Source organism: Phymastichus coffea, unplaced genomic scaffold (assembly GCF_024137745.1).
Source record: "Phymastichus coffea isolate CEN01 unplaced genomic scaffold, Cenicafe_Pcof_1.1 PCOF00058, whole genome shotgun sequence".
NCBI lineage: Eukaryota > Metazoa > Arthropoda > Insecta > Hymenoptera > Eulophidae > Phymastichus > Phymastichus coffea.
The window spans coordinates 159813-174544 of NW_026706869.1; the positions used below are offsets into that span (position 1 = coordinate 159813).

General features: G+C 48.2%; 2 protein-coding genes across 2 annotated transcripts; both read left to right on the plus strand.

Moving 5' to 3' along the window:
• Nucleotides 1–1017: 1017 nt before the first annotated feature.
• On the plus strand, nucleotides 1018–6508 carry LOC131666266 (beta-1,3-galactosyltransferase 5-like). Its single transcript, XM_058938778.1, has 2 exons — nucleotides 1018–1488; nucleotides 4201–6508. Exons 1-2 carry the CDS (start codon nucleotides 1359–1361, stop codon nucleotides 5379–5381), a joined length of 1311 nt encoding a protein of 436 aa, XP_058794761.1. The 5' UTR covers nucleotides 1018–1358; the 3' UTR covers nucleotides 5382–6508.
• A 6029-nt stretch (nucleotides 6509–12537) lies between these two features.
• On the plus strand, nucleotides 12538–14707 carry LOC131666353 (DNA-directed RNA polymerases I, II, and III subunit RPABC1). Its single transcript, XM_058938961.1, has 2 exons — nucleotides 12538–14121; nucleotides 14191–14707. Exons 1-2 carry the CDS (start codon nucleotides 13820–13822, stop codon nucleotides 14519–14521), a joined length of 633 nt encoding a protein of 210 aa, XP_058794944.1. The 5' UTR covers nucleotides 12538–13819; the 3' UTR covers nucleotides 14522–14707.
• Nucleotides 14708–14732: the final 25 nt, after the last annotated feature.

A 14732-nucleotide genomic window follows, 5' to 3' on the forward strand; every position in this document is an offset into this window, starting at 1 on the left:
AGGATTTATTCTTCCCGCGGCGAGAGCATGTCGATGTTGAGGCGATAAGTGCGCGAATAGCGCGGCGGATGGGGGGCACGGCAAGGAGCGCAACGAGTAACGCGATGTAAAAACGCTCTTACGGCGAACGACCAGCGATAAAGTTCGAAAAAAACGATCGCGGCTGTCGATAATGGCGCGAGTAAACAGGCGGTTTGTGGAAGGCAGAGAAAAACTATAGGAATCCGAGATAAATAATACATCGATCGTTGCGCAACCGCCGGCAAGGAAAATACGCGCGGCACTCGTTCCCGACGATACTAATCGCTGCGAAGGTCCATCTCCAAGTGCGGATGCGATCGATCCTTCGGCCGACGCGAACAGCTCGTAGGCAGGATTTCGAGGATGCAACGATGTCACGGGGCTTCCGCAGCTGTTGCGCGCGCTCTTCGCACCGCTCGTGCCGTGGACGACGTTGCGCGCGAATCGATCCGCTCCCGGTGGACGAGTAGCGCTCCGATTCCGGCTGCGTCCTCGGCGGCGCGTCTTCGAAATCTTCGTTCTTGGTCTGCCTGTTTCCGCTCGCCAAAGACAAAGAACGGAGAAAAAACGAAAAAAAAAAAGAAAAAAATGACAAAAAAAAGAAAAAAACGCCAGTCGCGCGCGAGGCTATCTTTGTCCATGTGAAATTCCAAACTGATAGTCGCGAGCCGCACAGTCGCCTCTCTCCCACGGAGAAGTGCGCTCGCGTGGCTGGAAAACCGTGTCGCGCGTGCATGCGAGGAAAAAAGGGCATGCAGAGCCGAAGGAGATGGGAAAACGGCCGAGGCGATAAAGACGAATAGGTCGAAACGAGGGCGCGCGCGAAGGCGAACGCGGCGATTAGAGAGATGCACTAGGCGCAGATTCGGACAAGGATGCGAGTGCGCGCCTCTTTTTCCGTCCACCTGTCACCTGGTTCGGCGCGCTTCGCGACTGCTTCGCGACGCGCGACTTGGCGTACGCACGCAGCAACGACACGGCCACATATAACCAGTCGCGCCGCTCGATCGGCTAGTCAGTCCGGCCGTGGTGCGCGCGCAGTGCGGACCTCTATCTTTCGGCTCTATTTTCAACTGCGAGTGTCTTGCCGTTTTCCATTCCTGTTCGTTTCCTTCCCGAGCTGTGCAGCTCGGTAGCTGGAGAGGCACACAGGACACATGCTCGCTCTCCCGCATTGAACGGTCCGCCGAGCTACGAGCGAAGAGGACACGACGACACAGGGGCGCAAGGCAATGACATGAGGGACGACCTAACCTCAAAAGGGCCGTGCCGAGCAAGTAGACTGGTAGGCGCACTGCGACGTTGTGGATGATTGATGACATGGGATCATCGTAGCCATGGGCTTTCTAAGCCTGCGCAGCCGCCTCCTGCAGAGCCTCATCCTGGCACTTCTCGGACTCACTTTCTACACTTACTACAGGACCACCGCCAGTGAGATTCAGCAGTATGCCTTCGTGCGCAGCTACAGTGAGTAACCGCGAGCGGTCGCGCGCGCGCGCGCGCGCGCATACACACTCATAAACACCACGTCTCGCGCTCTCCTCGGCCTTCCCTTTCTTTTTCTTCTCGCTGTTTTTATTTGCTCGCAATTACGCGTTTAGTCTTAATTCTCGCTATGGCCGTACACGCGGATGATGTCAACACAGCGCTCGTTAGTCGGCCTCTTTTCTTTGTTGATTTATCGATTTTCCTTTGCCTGCCGACACATACACAAATGCAGTTTTAGCGCCCGCGCGACGACAGGAGCGTAAGTGGATTGCACTTGAGCAGCATCAGTCTGAAACTTACAGGGGATAGCGCGCTTCAACGGCCGTAAAATCGCAGCGAACAGTCGTGACTTTTCACGAATCTCGATGAGCAGCGGCGAGCCGCCTCGAGGCTTTTCAACAGTCAACAGATACGCTTGAGTTGAGCAAAACAATAGAATCGCATTAGCACACGTTTCGCGATAAATATTTTGTAACGTGCGTTCGCATACGTGCGAGTCGCTTGTGTTTCACAAGCTAATTAATAGCTGTCCCGGCCGCTATGAATCGGTCGATAGGCAGAATGGGAAATGTCCGTGCGCTGAGAATCAAGTTTGCGCTCGCTCGAATAATTCGATGCAGGAGCAAACTGCAAAAGTTGGCTAATTAATTACGATGCTAATCCACATCCAAATGAAACGAGCCTATGCCTTACGGGCTCTAGTTCTTTACTTGGTAAATGAGTTTGCGAGCCTTGCTCGGACAGCGACTTTTACGCGATAAATTTCAATTACGCACTCGCAGCACTGTGTACGCGCACACTTTCTCTCTTTCTCTCGTGTCAATGATCCCGGACAAGGTGCTCTTTCTACCGACGAGAAAAATCGCGGAACAATAGTCTTGCGATTTAGGGAGCAACGCGCGCTGCCGTGACGATGTTTTGGAATGCACCACCCATGTTGGCCGAGCGACAACGACCCTACGATACGCCCGCAGACACGTGTCGACATGCAACTTTTGCCGCGCACATTTATTTAGGCCGTTATCATTACAGGGAGCCTTTACGATACACCTCTTCATTTATAGATGATATATCGATTAAAGCAAAAGGCCTCTCGCGACATTTTTATTTTTGGAACTTTGTCTCGCTCTGTCGACAAAGCACTCCGCAGATGCCTTTAGAAAAGCTCCAGGTGAAAGAAACTTGTTGAGATTGTCAAAGGATGTATTTTTGGACGCGCGCAGCTCCGAGAGCAGCATTTTCACGGCGCAGCTCCGGTGTTATCGGATCCGCGAGATTTTCTTCTAGAAACTGATCTTTTATTTAAGCGACATTGTTTATGAATCGCCGGACGATCGATCGATTTATCTATGCGAATGACGTCCGCGACGAGACGTCGGACATGTCGCGCATCGGAAAAAGAAAAAAAAAATGAGGAAAAAGAGGAAAAGCTGAGGCAATTGCTGCAATTACCTGCGAGTGATTTCATCGCGTGTCGCTCCGTTGCGCAACGATCGCTCCCCCTTGTCGCGTTATTTGCGTTCGTTCTCGTTCCGCTGTCACGTGGCCACGGATCGTCGACTGGTCCAGCTGGATATCCTGCGGGAAGGCGCATCCGCCCACGGATGAAAAAGGAGAAGAGCCCCTGGCGCGACGCGCCGGCGGCCAGTGAAAGCGTCAGTGTGTCGTGGAAAATGCGCGGCTTCCGGCGGCCTTGCGGCTTCGCGATTTCGCTCGCTTGCAGAAAAAAGAGGAAATAAACAAAGAGAAACATGGAAACGCCTCGTTATCCAATTCAAAGGCGAACGAGACGATCGATGGCGCGCAGCGGCCGGCGCGATTTCGCTCTCCGCGCACGCCGTAGCCGCGAAACGAGGGGGACCATTGTCGCGCTTATGTAAAGGATGTATGCGCTTTTGCGCAACGTCGACCCTTCGATAACGATTGCGAATCGCCGCAATTCATCTAGGCTTAATTACCGTCAATTTCCCGTTGGAGAGGAGAGAAAGAGAAGAAAAATTGCGAAACTCGTTTCCACGTCTTGTTTCGATTTGCTGCAAGAGCTTATTACGATTGCCAAACAGCCTCGGAGATTATTATTTTCAAGTGGGCTCTAAAAATTTGAGCGCGCGCCAGGCTCGGATTAACAAAGCCGCGCCTTTCGACACTGCTCGTGAAATTGTTATTCGAGCGCGCCGCTCGTGTAGTAAATAGCATTGATTTTTCGTTGATTTCCTCAAGGTAAGAAAGATACTCGAAGCGAGAAGGCAGAGGAAAGAAAACGAAAGAGGTCTTTAATTTGCTTCCGACGCCTGCTCCCTCGTACAAGTCGCGCGCGCCTGCCTGCTTGATATGCGGAGCATCGAACGACCTCGAGTCCGCTCAACTTAAAATAGCCTCCAAATTCTGTGAGGCAAAGGTCATTACGCATATAATAGACTACTTTTTCACGCCACTAAGTGATTCACCGTGCTCGCCAGGTAGCAACATACGACTACGAGAAGGAACAGGACTGTGTCCAATTAGCGTATTTTTGTCGACGCGATAAGCAGATAACGAGTTTCGCTAGGCGGACTAGGACTTGTTTTTCTTTTCTTCGTCGCGGCGGATACCCACTTCCCGAACCACTTTCGTCTTGAAAACTTCGGATAAACGTATTAACGACATTTTTCAAACAATAGTACAATTTGTTGTTCGTTTCGCTCGTTGCAGATCGCTCGTCGCTCTACGACTCGGCGCACAGCCAACAGCATCAGCCGCACGCCAACAACAACATCAACTCGGAATCGTCGGCGGCTTTATCGACCCAACAATCACGCCAGAACGCCTCGGATCTGCTGCCCCCGTTGGTTGTCAACGGCTCCTCGCAGCAGCAGCAGCAGCAGCACAACGTAGCAGTGTCAAACTCGTCGGGTATCATAACCGTCATATCAGCGGCATCCTCGTCATCGAGCTCGCAAGCTTTGTCTTCCACTAGCACCAGCACAACCACTACGACAACTACGACCACGACCACGACCACCACCACGACCACGACAGTGGCGCCTTTGACAGCGCCGATCGTCGTCGACAAGAACTCGGCCAGAGCGATTTACGCAGCGGGACACTCGGTGACGGTGTCCGACAAGTGTCCCGAGCAGGGAAAGTACATGGACCTGGTTATCATCATCATGTCGGCGCCCACGCACTTCGAGGCGAGGACGGCGATTCGGCAGACGTGGGGCCACTTCGGCCAGCGCCGCGACATCGGCATCGTGTTCATGCTCGGCAGCACGAACGACGCCAAATTCGAGAAGAACCTGGAGCGCGAGCAGGACATGTATGGCGACATTGTGCGCGGTAACTTCGTCGATTCGTACTTCAACCTCACGCTCAAGACCATATCGACCCTGGAGTGGGTCGACACCTACTGCGCGGAGGTCAAGTTCGTGCTCAAGACCGACGACGACATGTTTATCAACGTGCCGCGGCTAGTATCCTTCATCAACAAACATCGCAAGGACAAAAACGTGATTTTCGGCAAAGTGGCGAGGAAGTGGAAACCCGTGAGGAACAAATCCAGCAAGTACTTCGTGTCCGTGGCGCAGTACAAGGCCACCTTCTATCCGGACTTTTGCACAGGCCCGGCTTACCTGCTCTCCAACGACGTGGTGCACAGCCTGCGCGACGCCGCGCTCAACGAGACCTTCCTCAAGCTCGAGGACGTGTTCGTTACGGGCATCGTCGCCAGCAAGCTGGGCATCAAGAGGGTGCACGCCAACGAGTTTCTCAACCGCAAGATCTCCTACAGCCCGTGCAACGTTCAACGTGGCATCAGCATACACATGGTCAAGTATAGCGAGCAGTTTGATTTGTGGAAGAAACTGCTCGATGGCAAGGTCAAGTGCAAGTGATAAGACGATAATCGATATTCTACAGGTGACTTCGTGCGTTTTTCTGCTATTTGTTTTTTTGTTATTTAATCTCGCGACAGAGTACGGACGGTTCGCCCGACGACGACTGATGAAAGATAGGTTTTACGAATGTTCTTATCAATTTGCAGCGAGACTTTCGCTATCTTCTTAAAAGAAATGAACTTTCGATCGTGACTATCGATCCGAGAACGTCTTTGTTTTCACTGAGCATCATCCTCGCTAGTTCGCGTAATCTTCATTCAACTGAAAAGTGTTTCTTATAATTTTAAACGAAACGAAACGAAAATGGAAGCGGTTTCCTCGTTGAAAAAAAAAGGCAGATGGAAATAACACAGTGGCGAGAACTGCTATTCCATAATACACGTGTAATCATGATAGGGTTCGTTATTATTAAATCATTATTCAATTATTACCAACCGACTTCGCTCAAATTATACATACCTAGTCTTTGGACTTTTCTCTTTTGCACGCGGTCAAAAGGCTGTCTCGGCGATAGAAGCGAAATCCTCGGGATGATCAACGTGGGAAAACGCGATAGCGTTGAAAATAGCCTGTGGGTGTAGCCGGAGTCTCGTCAAGCAGGCCCAACAGCGAGTGAATGATCAAAGCGAGCTTGCCATTAAAGAATCGTGATTTAAGCGATAGCTTGGTTTATAATATTTTTCTACTTGGCTCGAATAACGACTGTACGCGAGTGCACGAGCAGAGCACAAAAAATAACGTTAGACGAGAGAGAGGGGGGGGGGGAGAGAGGGAGAGAGAGAGAGAGAGAGTGAGTGAGAGAGACAGAGAGAGAGAGTGAGTGAGAGAGACAGAGAGAGAGAGAGTGAGTGAGAGAGAGAGACAGGTAGAGGTAGAATCGTTAGTTGCATCACGGTAATCAGTAAATTCGCGTTTGAAAAATAGAGCACTTGTAGAAGAGAATCGTACGGCAATAGTCATTGTTTGTTAAGCACAAAGAAACAAAAAACTATTCTCTCTCTCTCTCTCTTTCTTCCCCCCCCTCCTCTCTTTCTCTGCGACTTGAACTATCTACTTTTAAAGAATAAATAACGGCGAATTCTATTTGTACCTAATTAAACGATAAGCTGTCACACGCGACTGAGCGCCCATTTTTTTTATAATGAAGCGAGCGTATATATGGTGTTACGTAAGTTAATGTGTGTCATGCGTGTGCAATTGTACTTAAAGTGAAACGCCATTGCGCGTAGTTCCTCTTCACTTTGCGGTGCAGTTTTACTCATGAGTAGGCATTATATGTTATTACTTTCTTCGAACCTTTTTTTTTCCAATATATTATCTAGTCAACGTCTAGATAATCATACTCACTTTTATTTTCACGGTTCTTCGTTGTTCTTGTTTATTTTTTTTATACACAGCCAGAGAGAGAAGTGCAATGAATGTTTTTAATTTATCTTTCAACCCCGTGAGAGAGAAAAATTTTTTGCAGATTCTTAAGTGCCATACAGCGTTAAGAAAGCTCAAAGCTCCCACGCGTTTGTTTTGATTATTTTCTCTTCCACAAGTAAACGAAAAGTTTTTAATGCTGCCTTCTTAGTTATTGCGCCTAGAATTTTCGAATTACAATTTATTTTTTAGCTTTTCGTAGCCTTATTTCTCGCGTAGTGAGTACGCGTCAAAACTTGTCGATTTTATGATTTCTTTCGTCGTTGCCATTTGTCATTCTAGTTATTTATTATCCTCGTAAATTATAATCGTGGATTTACAAAAAAAATGATTGTCTTTGCAGAATTTCTCATTCAACGGCAATGACATATCAAGGAAATGAGCGTGCGCGCGCGCGGGGTCGTTGTAAAAATTTGATAGCCAGGAAATGGGACCAAGGATCCCGTCTCTTTTGTCGTGAAAATGTCGCGTGGAGAGAGAGAGAGAGAGAGAGAGAAAACGAACAGAATTGTCAAGCGATTTTCAGCAAGTTTTTACTTCGATAAATGTACATTTTAAAGATAGAAATTATACACTCACAAATCGCCCGTATGTACTTTCAACTGCTCACTACCATAATGTTGTCTACAGCAGCGTCGACTATTAAGAACGAAACGGAAAATTTTTTACGGTACATTACGAAAAGAAATTTTCTAATAATTAAGAAATAGCATTGAACAACAAGAGAGAGACATCTACGCTTGTGTATAAAAGGGTAGTATTTTACTAGAATGTATTTATTGAAAGCCTTCGTACTTATAGAAACAGTATCTGTACATAACACGCGAGTGCAAGCTCTCACTTGGACTTCTTGTTTCATGAGTGCGTATGAGTGTTATCGAATCTCGCGACGTGCACACGTGTCCCGGTTACCAACAGCCCGACGGTATTTCACGACAATCACAGCGTATTTAATCGCCGATTTATGGAGTGTCTCTTTTTTTCTTTTATCTTGTAAATTGTCCACATGGCTTCGTTTCGATTGTAGTGAATTTTGCGTTCGCTTTTGGATGCGAAAGCCATCAAGCTAAGCGAGAGCTGATTCGAGAAGCTTCTCAGTCAATTATACATACGTGTATCTATGTGTACGGTCGACAGTGTCTATGCGCGCGCGCACATGTGTGTGTGTGTGTGTGCGTGTGTGTGCGCGCGCGCGCATGTGCGTACGCTATAGGAAGAGCGTCGTGTTTTTTCTCTTCTCTGGTATAGACGTGTAGCGATGAGCTCGCGAATGAAAATGTGTACATGTCCATAATAAAATTTAAGACTTACTTGTATATATAATCACGATTGTTGTTCATTTGACAGCACCTCGTATGCAATTCTGGCGTCTCTGAAGAAGAATGACATCCGATTTTAAATGCCTCTACATTATAAGCGTTCTACTTTTATAAAGCGCTGATCAAAATATCTTTGTGGTCGAAAGTTGATTGACGTACGAGTCAACTTATTTTTACAAATTACGTTCATACGATTACTTTGCACGGAGTACTCCAAGCCATTTGGTACTCTCGAACAAGTTTTCCGAATGTATGCTTTCATAGCTGACATCCGACGACCAGAAAAGCAACGAGGAATATTTATGCGACAGGTAAGTGAAAAGATAAGAGACAAATTTGAATATAGTTAGCGGAGAGCAGAGGCGCGCGTGAGCGGATGATTTCTAGGCCACGTGTGCCGAAAGAAAGCCGTCCGCAGTCTTCTCGTCTACTTTTGGTCGAGTCGCGTTATCGGATCCGGCTGTACGTCCTTCCGCGTCAGATGCAGACGCAGTCGACCGAATTCTAGGAAGGTTTTAACGCCACGAAAAACGAGGGAGGAGGTCGGGAAGCGCGCCGCCTTACCCAATTTCCCTGGAAAAGCGTGTAATTCGATTCGTTGATAAGACGGCGCGGCAGCGACGACGTTCTGGAAGCGGGTCCTGCCGCGCGGAGAGTACCGTTTTCGCCGGGCGCAGCCAACTCGTCCTATAAATAAGCGGCCGCGAGCTAATGGACTGCTTCGTGCGTGTGTGTGTGTGTGCGCGCGCGCGCGTGTGCGTGCGTGTTTTTTCTCTTCGAATTCCGGTCGACCGGCATAGGCGGCGGGCGACTGACTCAACGGCGTCAACGCGAAAAGCGCGCGCGTGACATTGCTCGGCGCTTGACGCGCGCCAACGCCTCGCGAATTCCTTCATCGGCGAACGCGAAACGCGCCACGCGGGAGCGGGCGACCGGTTTGCCGGGCGTTCGGCGCGTGCAAATAAGCGTCGCGCGCTCACGGAGTCCTCGCTGCGGGCACTTTCCTGATTTTTCCGCTGGCTTTTCCGAAAATAAAAAAAGAGGTCGCGGAGCGCAGCGCCGACTAACGCCCTGGCGATCCGAGAGAGGAGAGAGAAAACCTGTTTCTCCGTCCTCTCCCGGAGCAACGGCAGCTGCTGCCTCTGGCAGAAACTGCTCTCCGCTGCGGTCGCCGGATCGATTATTTTTCTCCTCTTCGCTCTCCCTCTCCCCTCTCGTTTCGGAGAAGTTGCGAGATGGGTTTTCATCGCACGAGCGACGCCGAAACGCGCTCCCTCGGCTCCGCTCGCGAGAACGGAGAACGGCCGAGCAAATTGCCGCGCGCGCCGTCCACTTTCGGCGGTGAGTCGCGTGGACGCAATGACGCTTCGCGAGAGAGAGAGAGAGAACACTAGCGTTAAGTGTCTTGCGTCACTTCGCGCCGCGCTGCAAACTGCCAACGATTATGAGAGACCCGGCGAATGCGCTCTTCCGATTCGCGGGATAGCAGCCAGCTCGCCGCTCGCTCGATCGGCCCGCTCCTCGGACTCGACAGTGGACTCGATAATGGACACGGCTGTGCATTATCAAATGTTTCAACCGCCAGTGTCTTCTAACGGTAGTGCGCGTCGGTAATGCCTTCAAAAATTTCGAGAGAGATAAAATCTGCGAGCCGCCGGCGACAAGCGCGCGACCCGTTTCGATGAGCTACGCACGGTCGCCGACGAAGCGAGTCCTTTTCGCGGGGGCTGCCTCGAAAGCTCGGGTCCCGCGCCGAGCCCGGGGCGCGAGGCCGAGAGATTCCCGGAGCTTTTTTTCCTTCCTCTCGGCGCGGCGGTGACCTCGATCGCGCTTACATCACGGGCCACGGAGTTGGGCGAACGCGGAAGACGTCGCGCGCGAAACTCTGTGACTGATTATATTTTGCGCGCCGATGAATCGCGCGATGGCTCGTCGCTGTTTTTACGGAACCGTCCGGTTGCGCACCATCGCGAGGAGAGCGAAATGCGCGCGTATGCGTCGTTCGAAAGTGAATTTTCTTGGTTGTTCAATGGGCGCGACAATGCTCGCGGCGGGAGACCGGAATGCTTCATTTTCACGTTAAGAAATCGCGATTTCACGGCGCCACGTCGAAATTCGAAAGTGCATCGCGCCGCGTCCTTTCCCGCGCGGCACTAGCGGAAAAAAGTGGAAAATGTCAACGCAGACGGGTTGTCAAATCGACCGCTGCTTACGAAAACTTGTAATTGCCGCTCTTCTAATGAACGCTCGCAAACGAGTTTCTTAACGTACAGAGACGTTCGGGCTCTGGGCAGTCATATCAATCCGCCGTTCGGCTCGCACCGTTCGATCGAAGACGAATCGTCCATGAGGTCACGGTCATAGCCACTGTCATTCTTGAAAAATGTGTACGGTAATCCGTGACCTTGTCCTCGTGCGCGCGAGCCCCTCAAGAGACAGAGAGAGCGTCTCTACTCCTTTTTTTCCGCGTCTACCTTGACTTTCGTGCCCGAGTTCATTGTTTCGAGACGGAACAAAATCGCGGAGCGCAATTGAATTAGAACGCGGTGCCGAACGAGTGCCTGCATCGATTTTATCGCGACAGCGTGAGCGCCGCACGGAAACTCTTCTTCTTTCGAGCGACTCGCCTTTGACGCCGTCGATGGCCGGTCACGCTAATAACCCCGGCACGTGCACGCTGCTGAGCTCGGTCCTCTTCGTCGAGTGATTCCAATTTTTTGGTTCTGCTTCGGAAAGCACGGCCGGGTTGGCTAGCTCGAAATAACAATCGGTGAAAGCGTCGATTTTCATTTCCCGATTTCAAAAATCGATACATAAAGCACTCCGAGATGCCGGACCAACGGCACTAACGGATATGTCGCTTGCAAGCGCAACAGTAACGAAATGCGTTCTTGCATAAGCCGTAAAACAATAAAAATGACGCTGCAATGGCACGTAAAATTTTTCATGATGCCACTCGGAGTGAAATAGAAAAGGGTCAAGTACGACGGAAACACTATTTTCAACTTCAAAACATTATGTGTCATTACGAAAAAAATATTTTCACGACAGAGTGATGGCAACGACAAAGAGCTCGAAGAATCTGCATTGCATCACGTTACTTTCAGCTTCTCATTGGTCTTTTGATTATGCAATTAAAATGAATACGTACTTTATTCACGCAATAACTCGTAGGCTGATCAAACGCTTACTGAATAATTGAAGACAGCGTTGAAAAGTTATGTGACGCAAAATTATTTGAAAATCGTTTTATTAGATTTTCCGGAAAAAAAAGCAATCGTTGCAACGAGCAAGCTCGTTGATCCAAGAGCCAACCAAAACCTTATGTCGATCTTAGGACCTTCGACAATACTCAGCTCGCTGTATTCCAATGCCAATTGTTGATTTGGCTGGCTCCCGTGGGTCCGACGATTCCAGGTCTGCCGCACGCAGGACGGTCCTTCGAAATGTTCATCACCGCACGAGAGTACTTCTTGGTACTCGCGAGGACAACCAAATCGCCAGCATCACGTAGCGTGGTAAATTCCATTTCTCCCAGCTCATTGAGGCGAAAATTGACCATTCCGTTAAACGCATTATAGTCGAATGACGCTCGATGTCAATATTTCTAACGGAACTCTGTCGTACAGCTCGCCTGGCAATCGCCATAACGTACAGTCGCCGATGTCATTGACACGCGATGAATCATAATCGGCGTCGCTAATATGTTTGAGCGGATTTGATAAAATTCGACAAGCTTATCGAACAATGCCGCAAGTGGCTTTCAGCTTGAGCCGTTATTAAAATTGCAAATAAGTATCCAAGTGCAGAGTTTTTCGTTTCGCGGTCGCTTCGTGATAACGATGCCCGTGCTCGCGTGACACTTTTGTACGAGCAATTATTTCAAAGAGGCGCGGTTCGGAGCTCAATTGCAACAGAGGTGCGAAAACGTCGCGGCAAGTGCTTCCCTGACTAAGATAACGATCGATTCGCAGTTCGCTGAACGACGCTTTACTTCCAGTTCGAAACAAGTTCAAGGATGCAGTATCAATTGCAAGAGGTTTTCTCGCGGCTCGCATTTTACGAGACCGAAATCGGTGCGAGCGAACCGAACCTTTCTCCCGGCATTTATTCTCGCGAGAAACACGAACAAAATCACGCATTCGAAAATCCAAGAATCCAAAGTATCACCAAAGTCATACATTAATGTTGTTATCGCGTAGCTCGTTTATAAGCTTAGCTCGCATAGATAATCGACGAGCTAATTGCCGATTATCGATTATAATGTGATTTCATTAATCGTCGCGCTTAAAGATGAGGCGCTTGTCTGCGTTACTTCTGACTGGACAATCCAAGGACAGGCGTGATGAATTTTCGTGCCCCGCCTGTCGCTGTATTTCAGCGCCGCTAGCACTGTCAGCTCGCCAGTGGCTTGGCTCGTAAGGCACGACACATTTTCACGCGTGCGTTAGGTGCTTGAGCTTAGAGGATATTCCTCGTGGAAGAAACAACGCGAACGATGTGGAAAACGCTTCGGAACGAGAGCAGCAGGGACAGCCGGAAGCACGAGCAAAGACGGACAAGTGCGCGCCTCGACATGGCGTTCGCCTTCGAGTCGCAACCGAAGAAAACGAGCGCTCGCGCTGCCTCTCCTCGCCTCGCGTGCTCGCTGCTATATAATCCGAGGAAATTATTTTAATGGGAGGCTAAGGGGCTTTCTACGTAAGGGGACATTGGACGTGTATCAAGATGATCAGGGTAAAAAACTGATTGTTTGATTGACATCTGGGTGTGTCTCTGATTGTGCAGGATGCGGGCAATCATAAAAAATATAGATCTACTATATTAACATTATTAGTACAATAATACTTCTTCTTTTACCATGGTCGTCGCCGCTCGAATCGTTGTGCTGTGCTTAAGCATCTATGCTTAAGCGTTGCGATTTTTCTTCGAAATATCGTATTGAACGCCATCAACGAGTGCGGCGATGGCCCGCTGTACTAAAATTCTAGGAAGTGCCTGTTAAAAAACAAGCCAGAGTCACTCGCGCCTTGACGAGCCTGCAGGAGGTGGCGATCGCGTTCGGAGACGCTGCCGCGTCGCCCTTCTCGCAGCTTTCTGGTTAACTCAATAAAGTCGTGGGATCCACCAATTCTTCTTTTTTATTTTTAAGCGATAAATCGGTGCGCTTTTTTTTTAAGTCTCGAATCCTATCAATTCAGTGTGTCACCTGGTCGTCATAGATAAGCTATCTGCCTTACGTACCAGATTAAATTGGGCCTATCTATAGTGGAATATTCCGATAACCTCATTGCGATGGAAACATCCCATGGTGATAGTTTTAATTCGTGTAAATGTTTTTTTCATCGGCGGATGTGAATTCTCGGAATTTCGTTACGACTGTAATAAGCTTACGGGCATTCGTAAATTCAAATTTGCTGCCAATAGAATTGATTATTTTTAACACCGACGTGGTCTGCCATCTGCCGTCTTATGATGCAAACCTGACAACAAGACGGCAAGATTTTAAAGGTTATGGCCACTTGTGTATATATCGCCCAACGTCCATAGATCATAATGATATTGCCAAACGTTACACGAGATATTGTACCTTGTGATCAATTTCCTCGATATTTTATGCAAAATTCTGATATTAAAAGAACAACGATTAGTTACTATAGATAAAAGTGATTGAAATTGATTCAGTGAACAATGGATGACGAAGCGGAAACGTACAAGCTCTGGAGAATTCGTAAGACAGTAATGCAGCTATGTCATGACAGAGGTTATCTTGTCACCCAAGATGAATTGGATCAAACTCTCGAGCAGTTCAAGGAACAATTTGGTGACAAACCCAGTGAGAAACGACCGGCTAGAAGTGATTTGATCGTTTTAGTCGCTCACAATGACGATCCTACTGACCAGTTATTTGTCTTCTTCCCGGATGAACCTAAAATTGGTATCAAAACAATTAAGACTTACTGCCAGCGGATGCAAGAAGAAAAGATTCACAGGTATTTACTTTGATGTCGCAATATTGAAATTCTGCTTTTCCTTTTGTTTATACTTTTTTTATTTTACAGAGCGATTATTGTAGTTCAGTTGGGAATGACACCATCGGCCAAACAATCACTGGTTGACATGGCACCTAAATACATTCTGGAACAATTTTTGGAGTCTGAACTGTTGATCAATATCACTGAACACGAATTAGTACCCGAACACATAGTTTTGACTCCAGACGAAAAGGAGGAATTATTAAACAGATATAAACTGAAAGAGAATCAACTTATGCGTATCCAAGCAAATGATCCAGTATCCAGATACTTTGGTTTGAAAAGAGGACAAGTTGTGAAGATTATCAGACCTTCAGAAACTGCTGGACGATATATCTCTTATAGGCTGGTGTGTTAATGACATAAAATATCAGAAAAAAGATCTAAATACTTTTGTAATATTGAAAAGTAAAACTTACTTTGAACTTTAATGCATAAGACTTGTGGGTATAGTTCATTGTATTAGAAAGATTAATTTATAGATAAGATTCACATTCATGTTCTTTGTAAAATACGTTGTTTAAAGTAAATGATTAAAATAATATAGTGCTTTAAAATATATATTTATT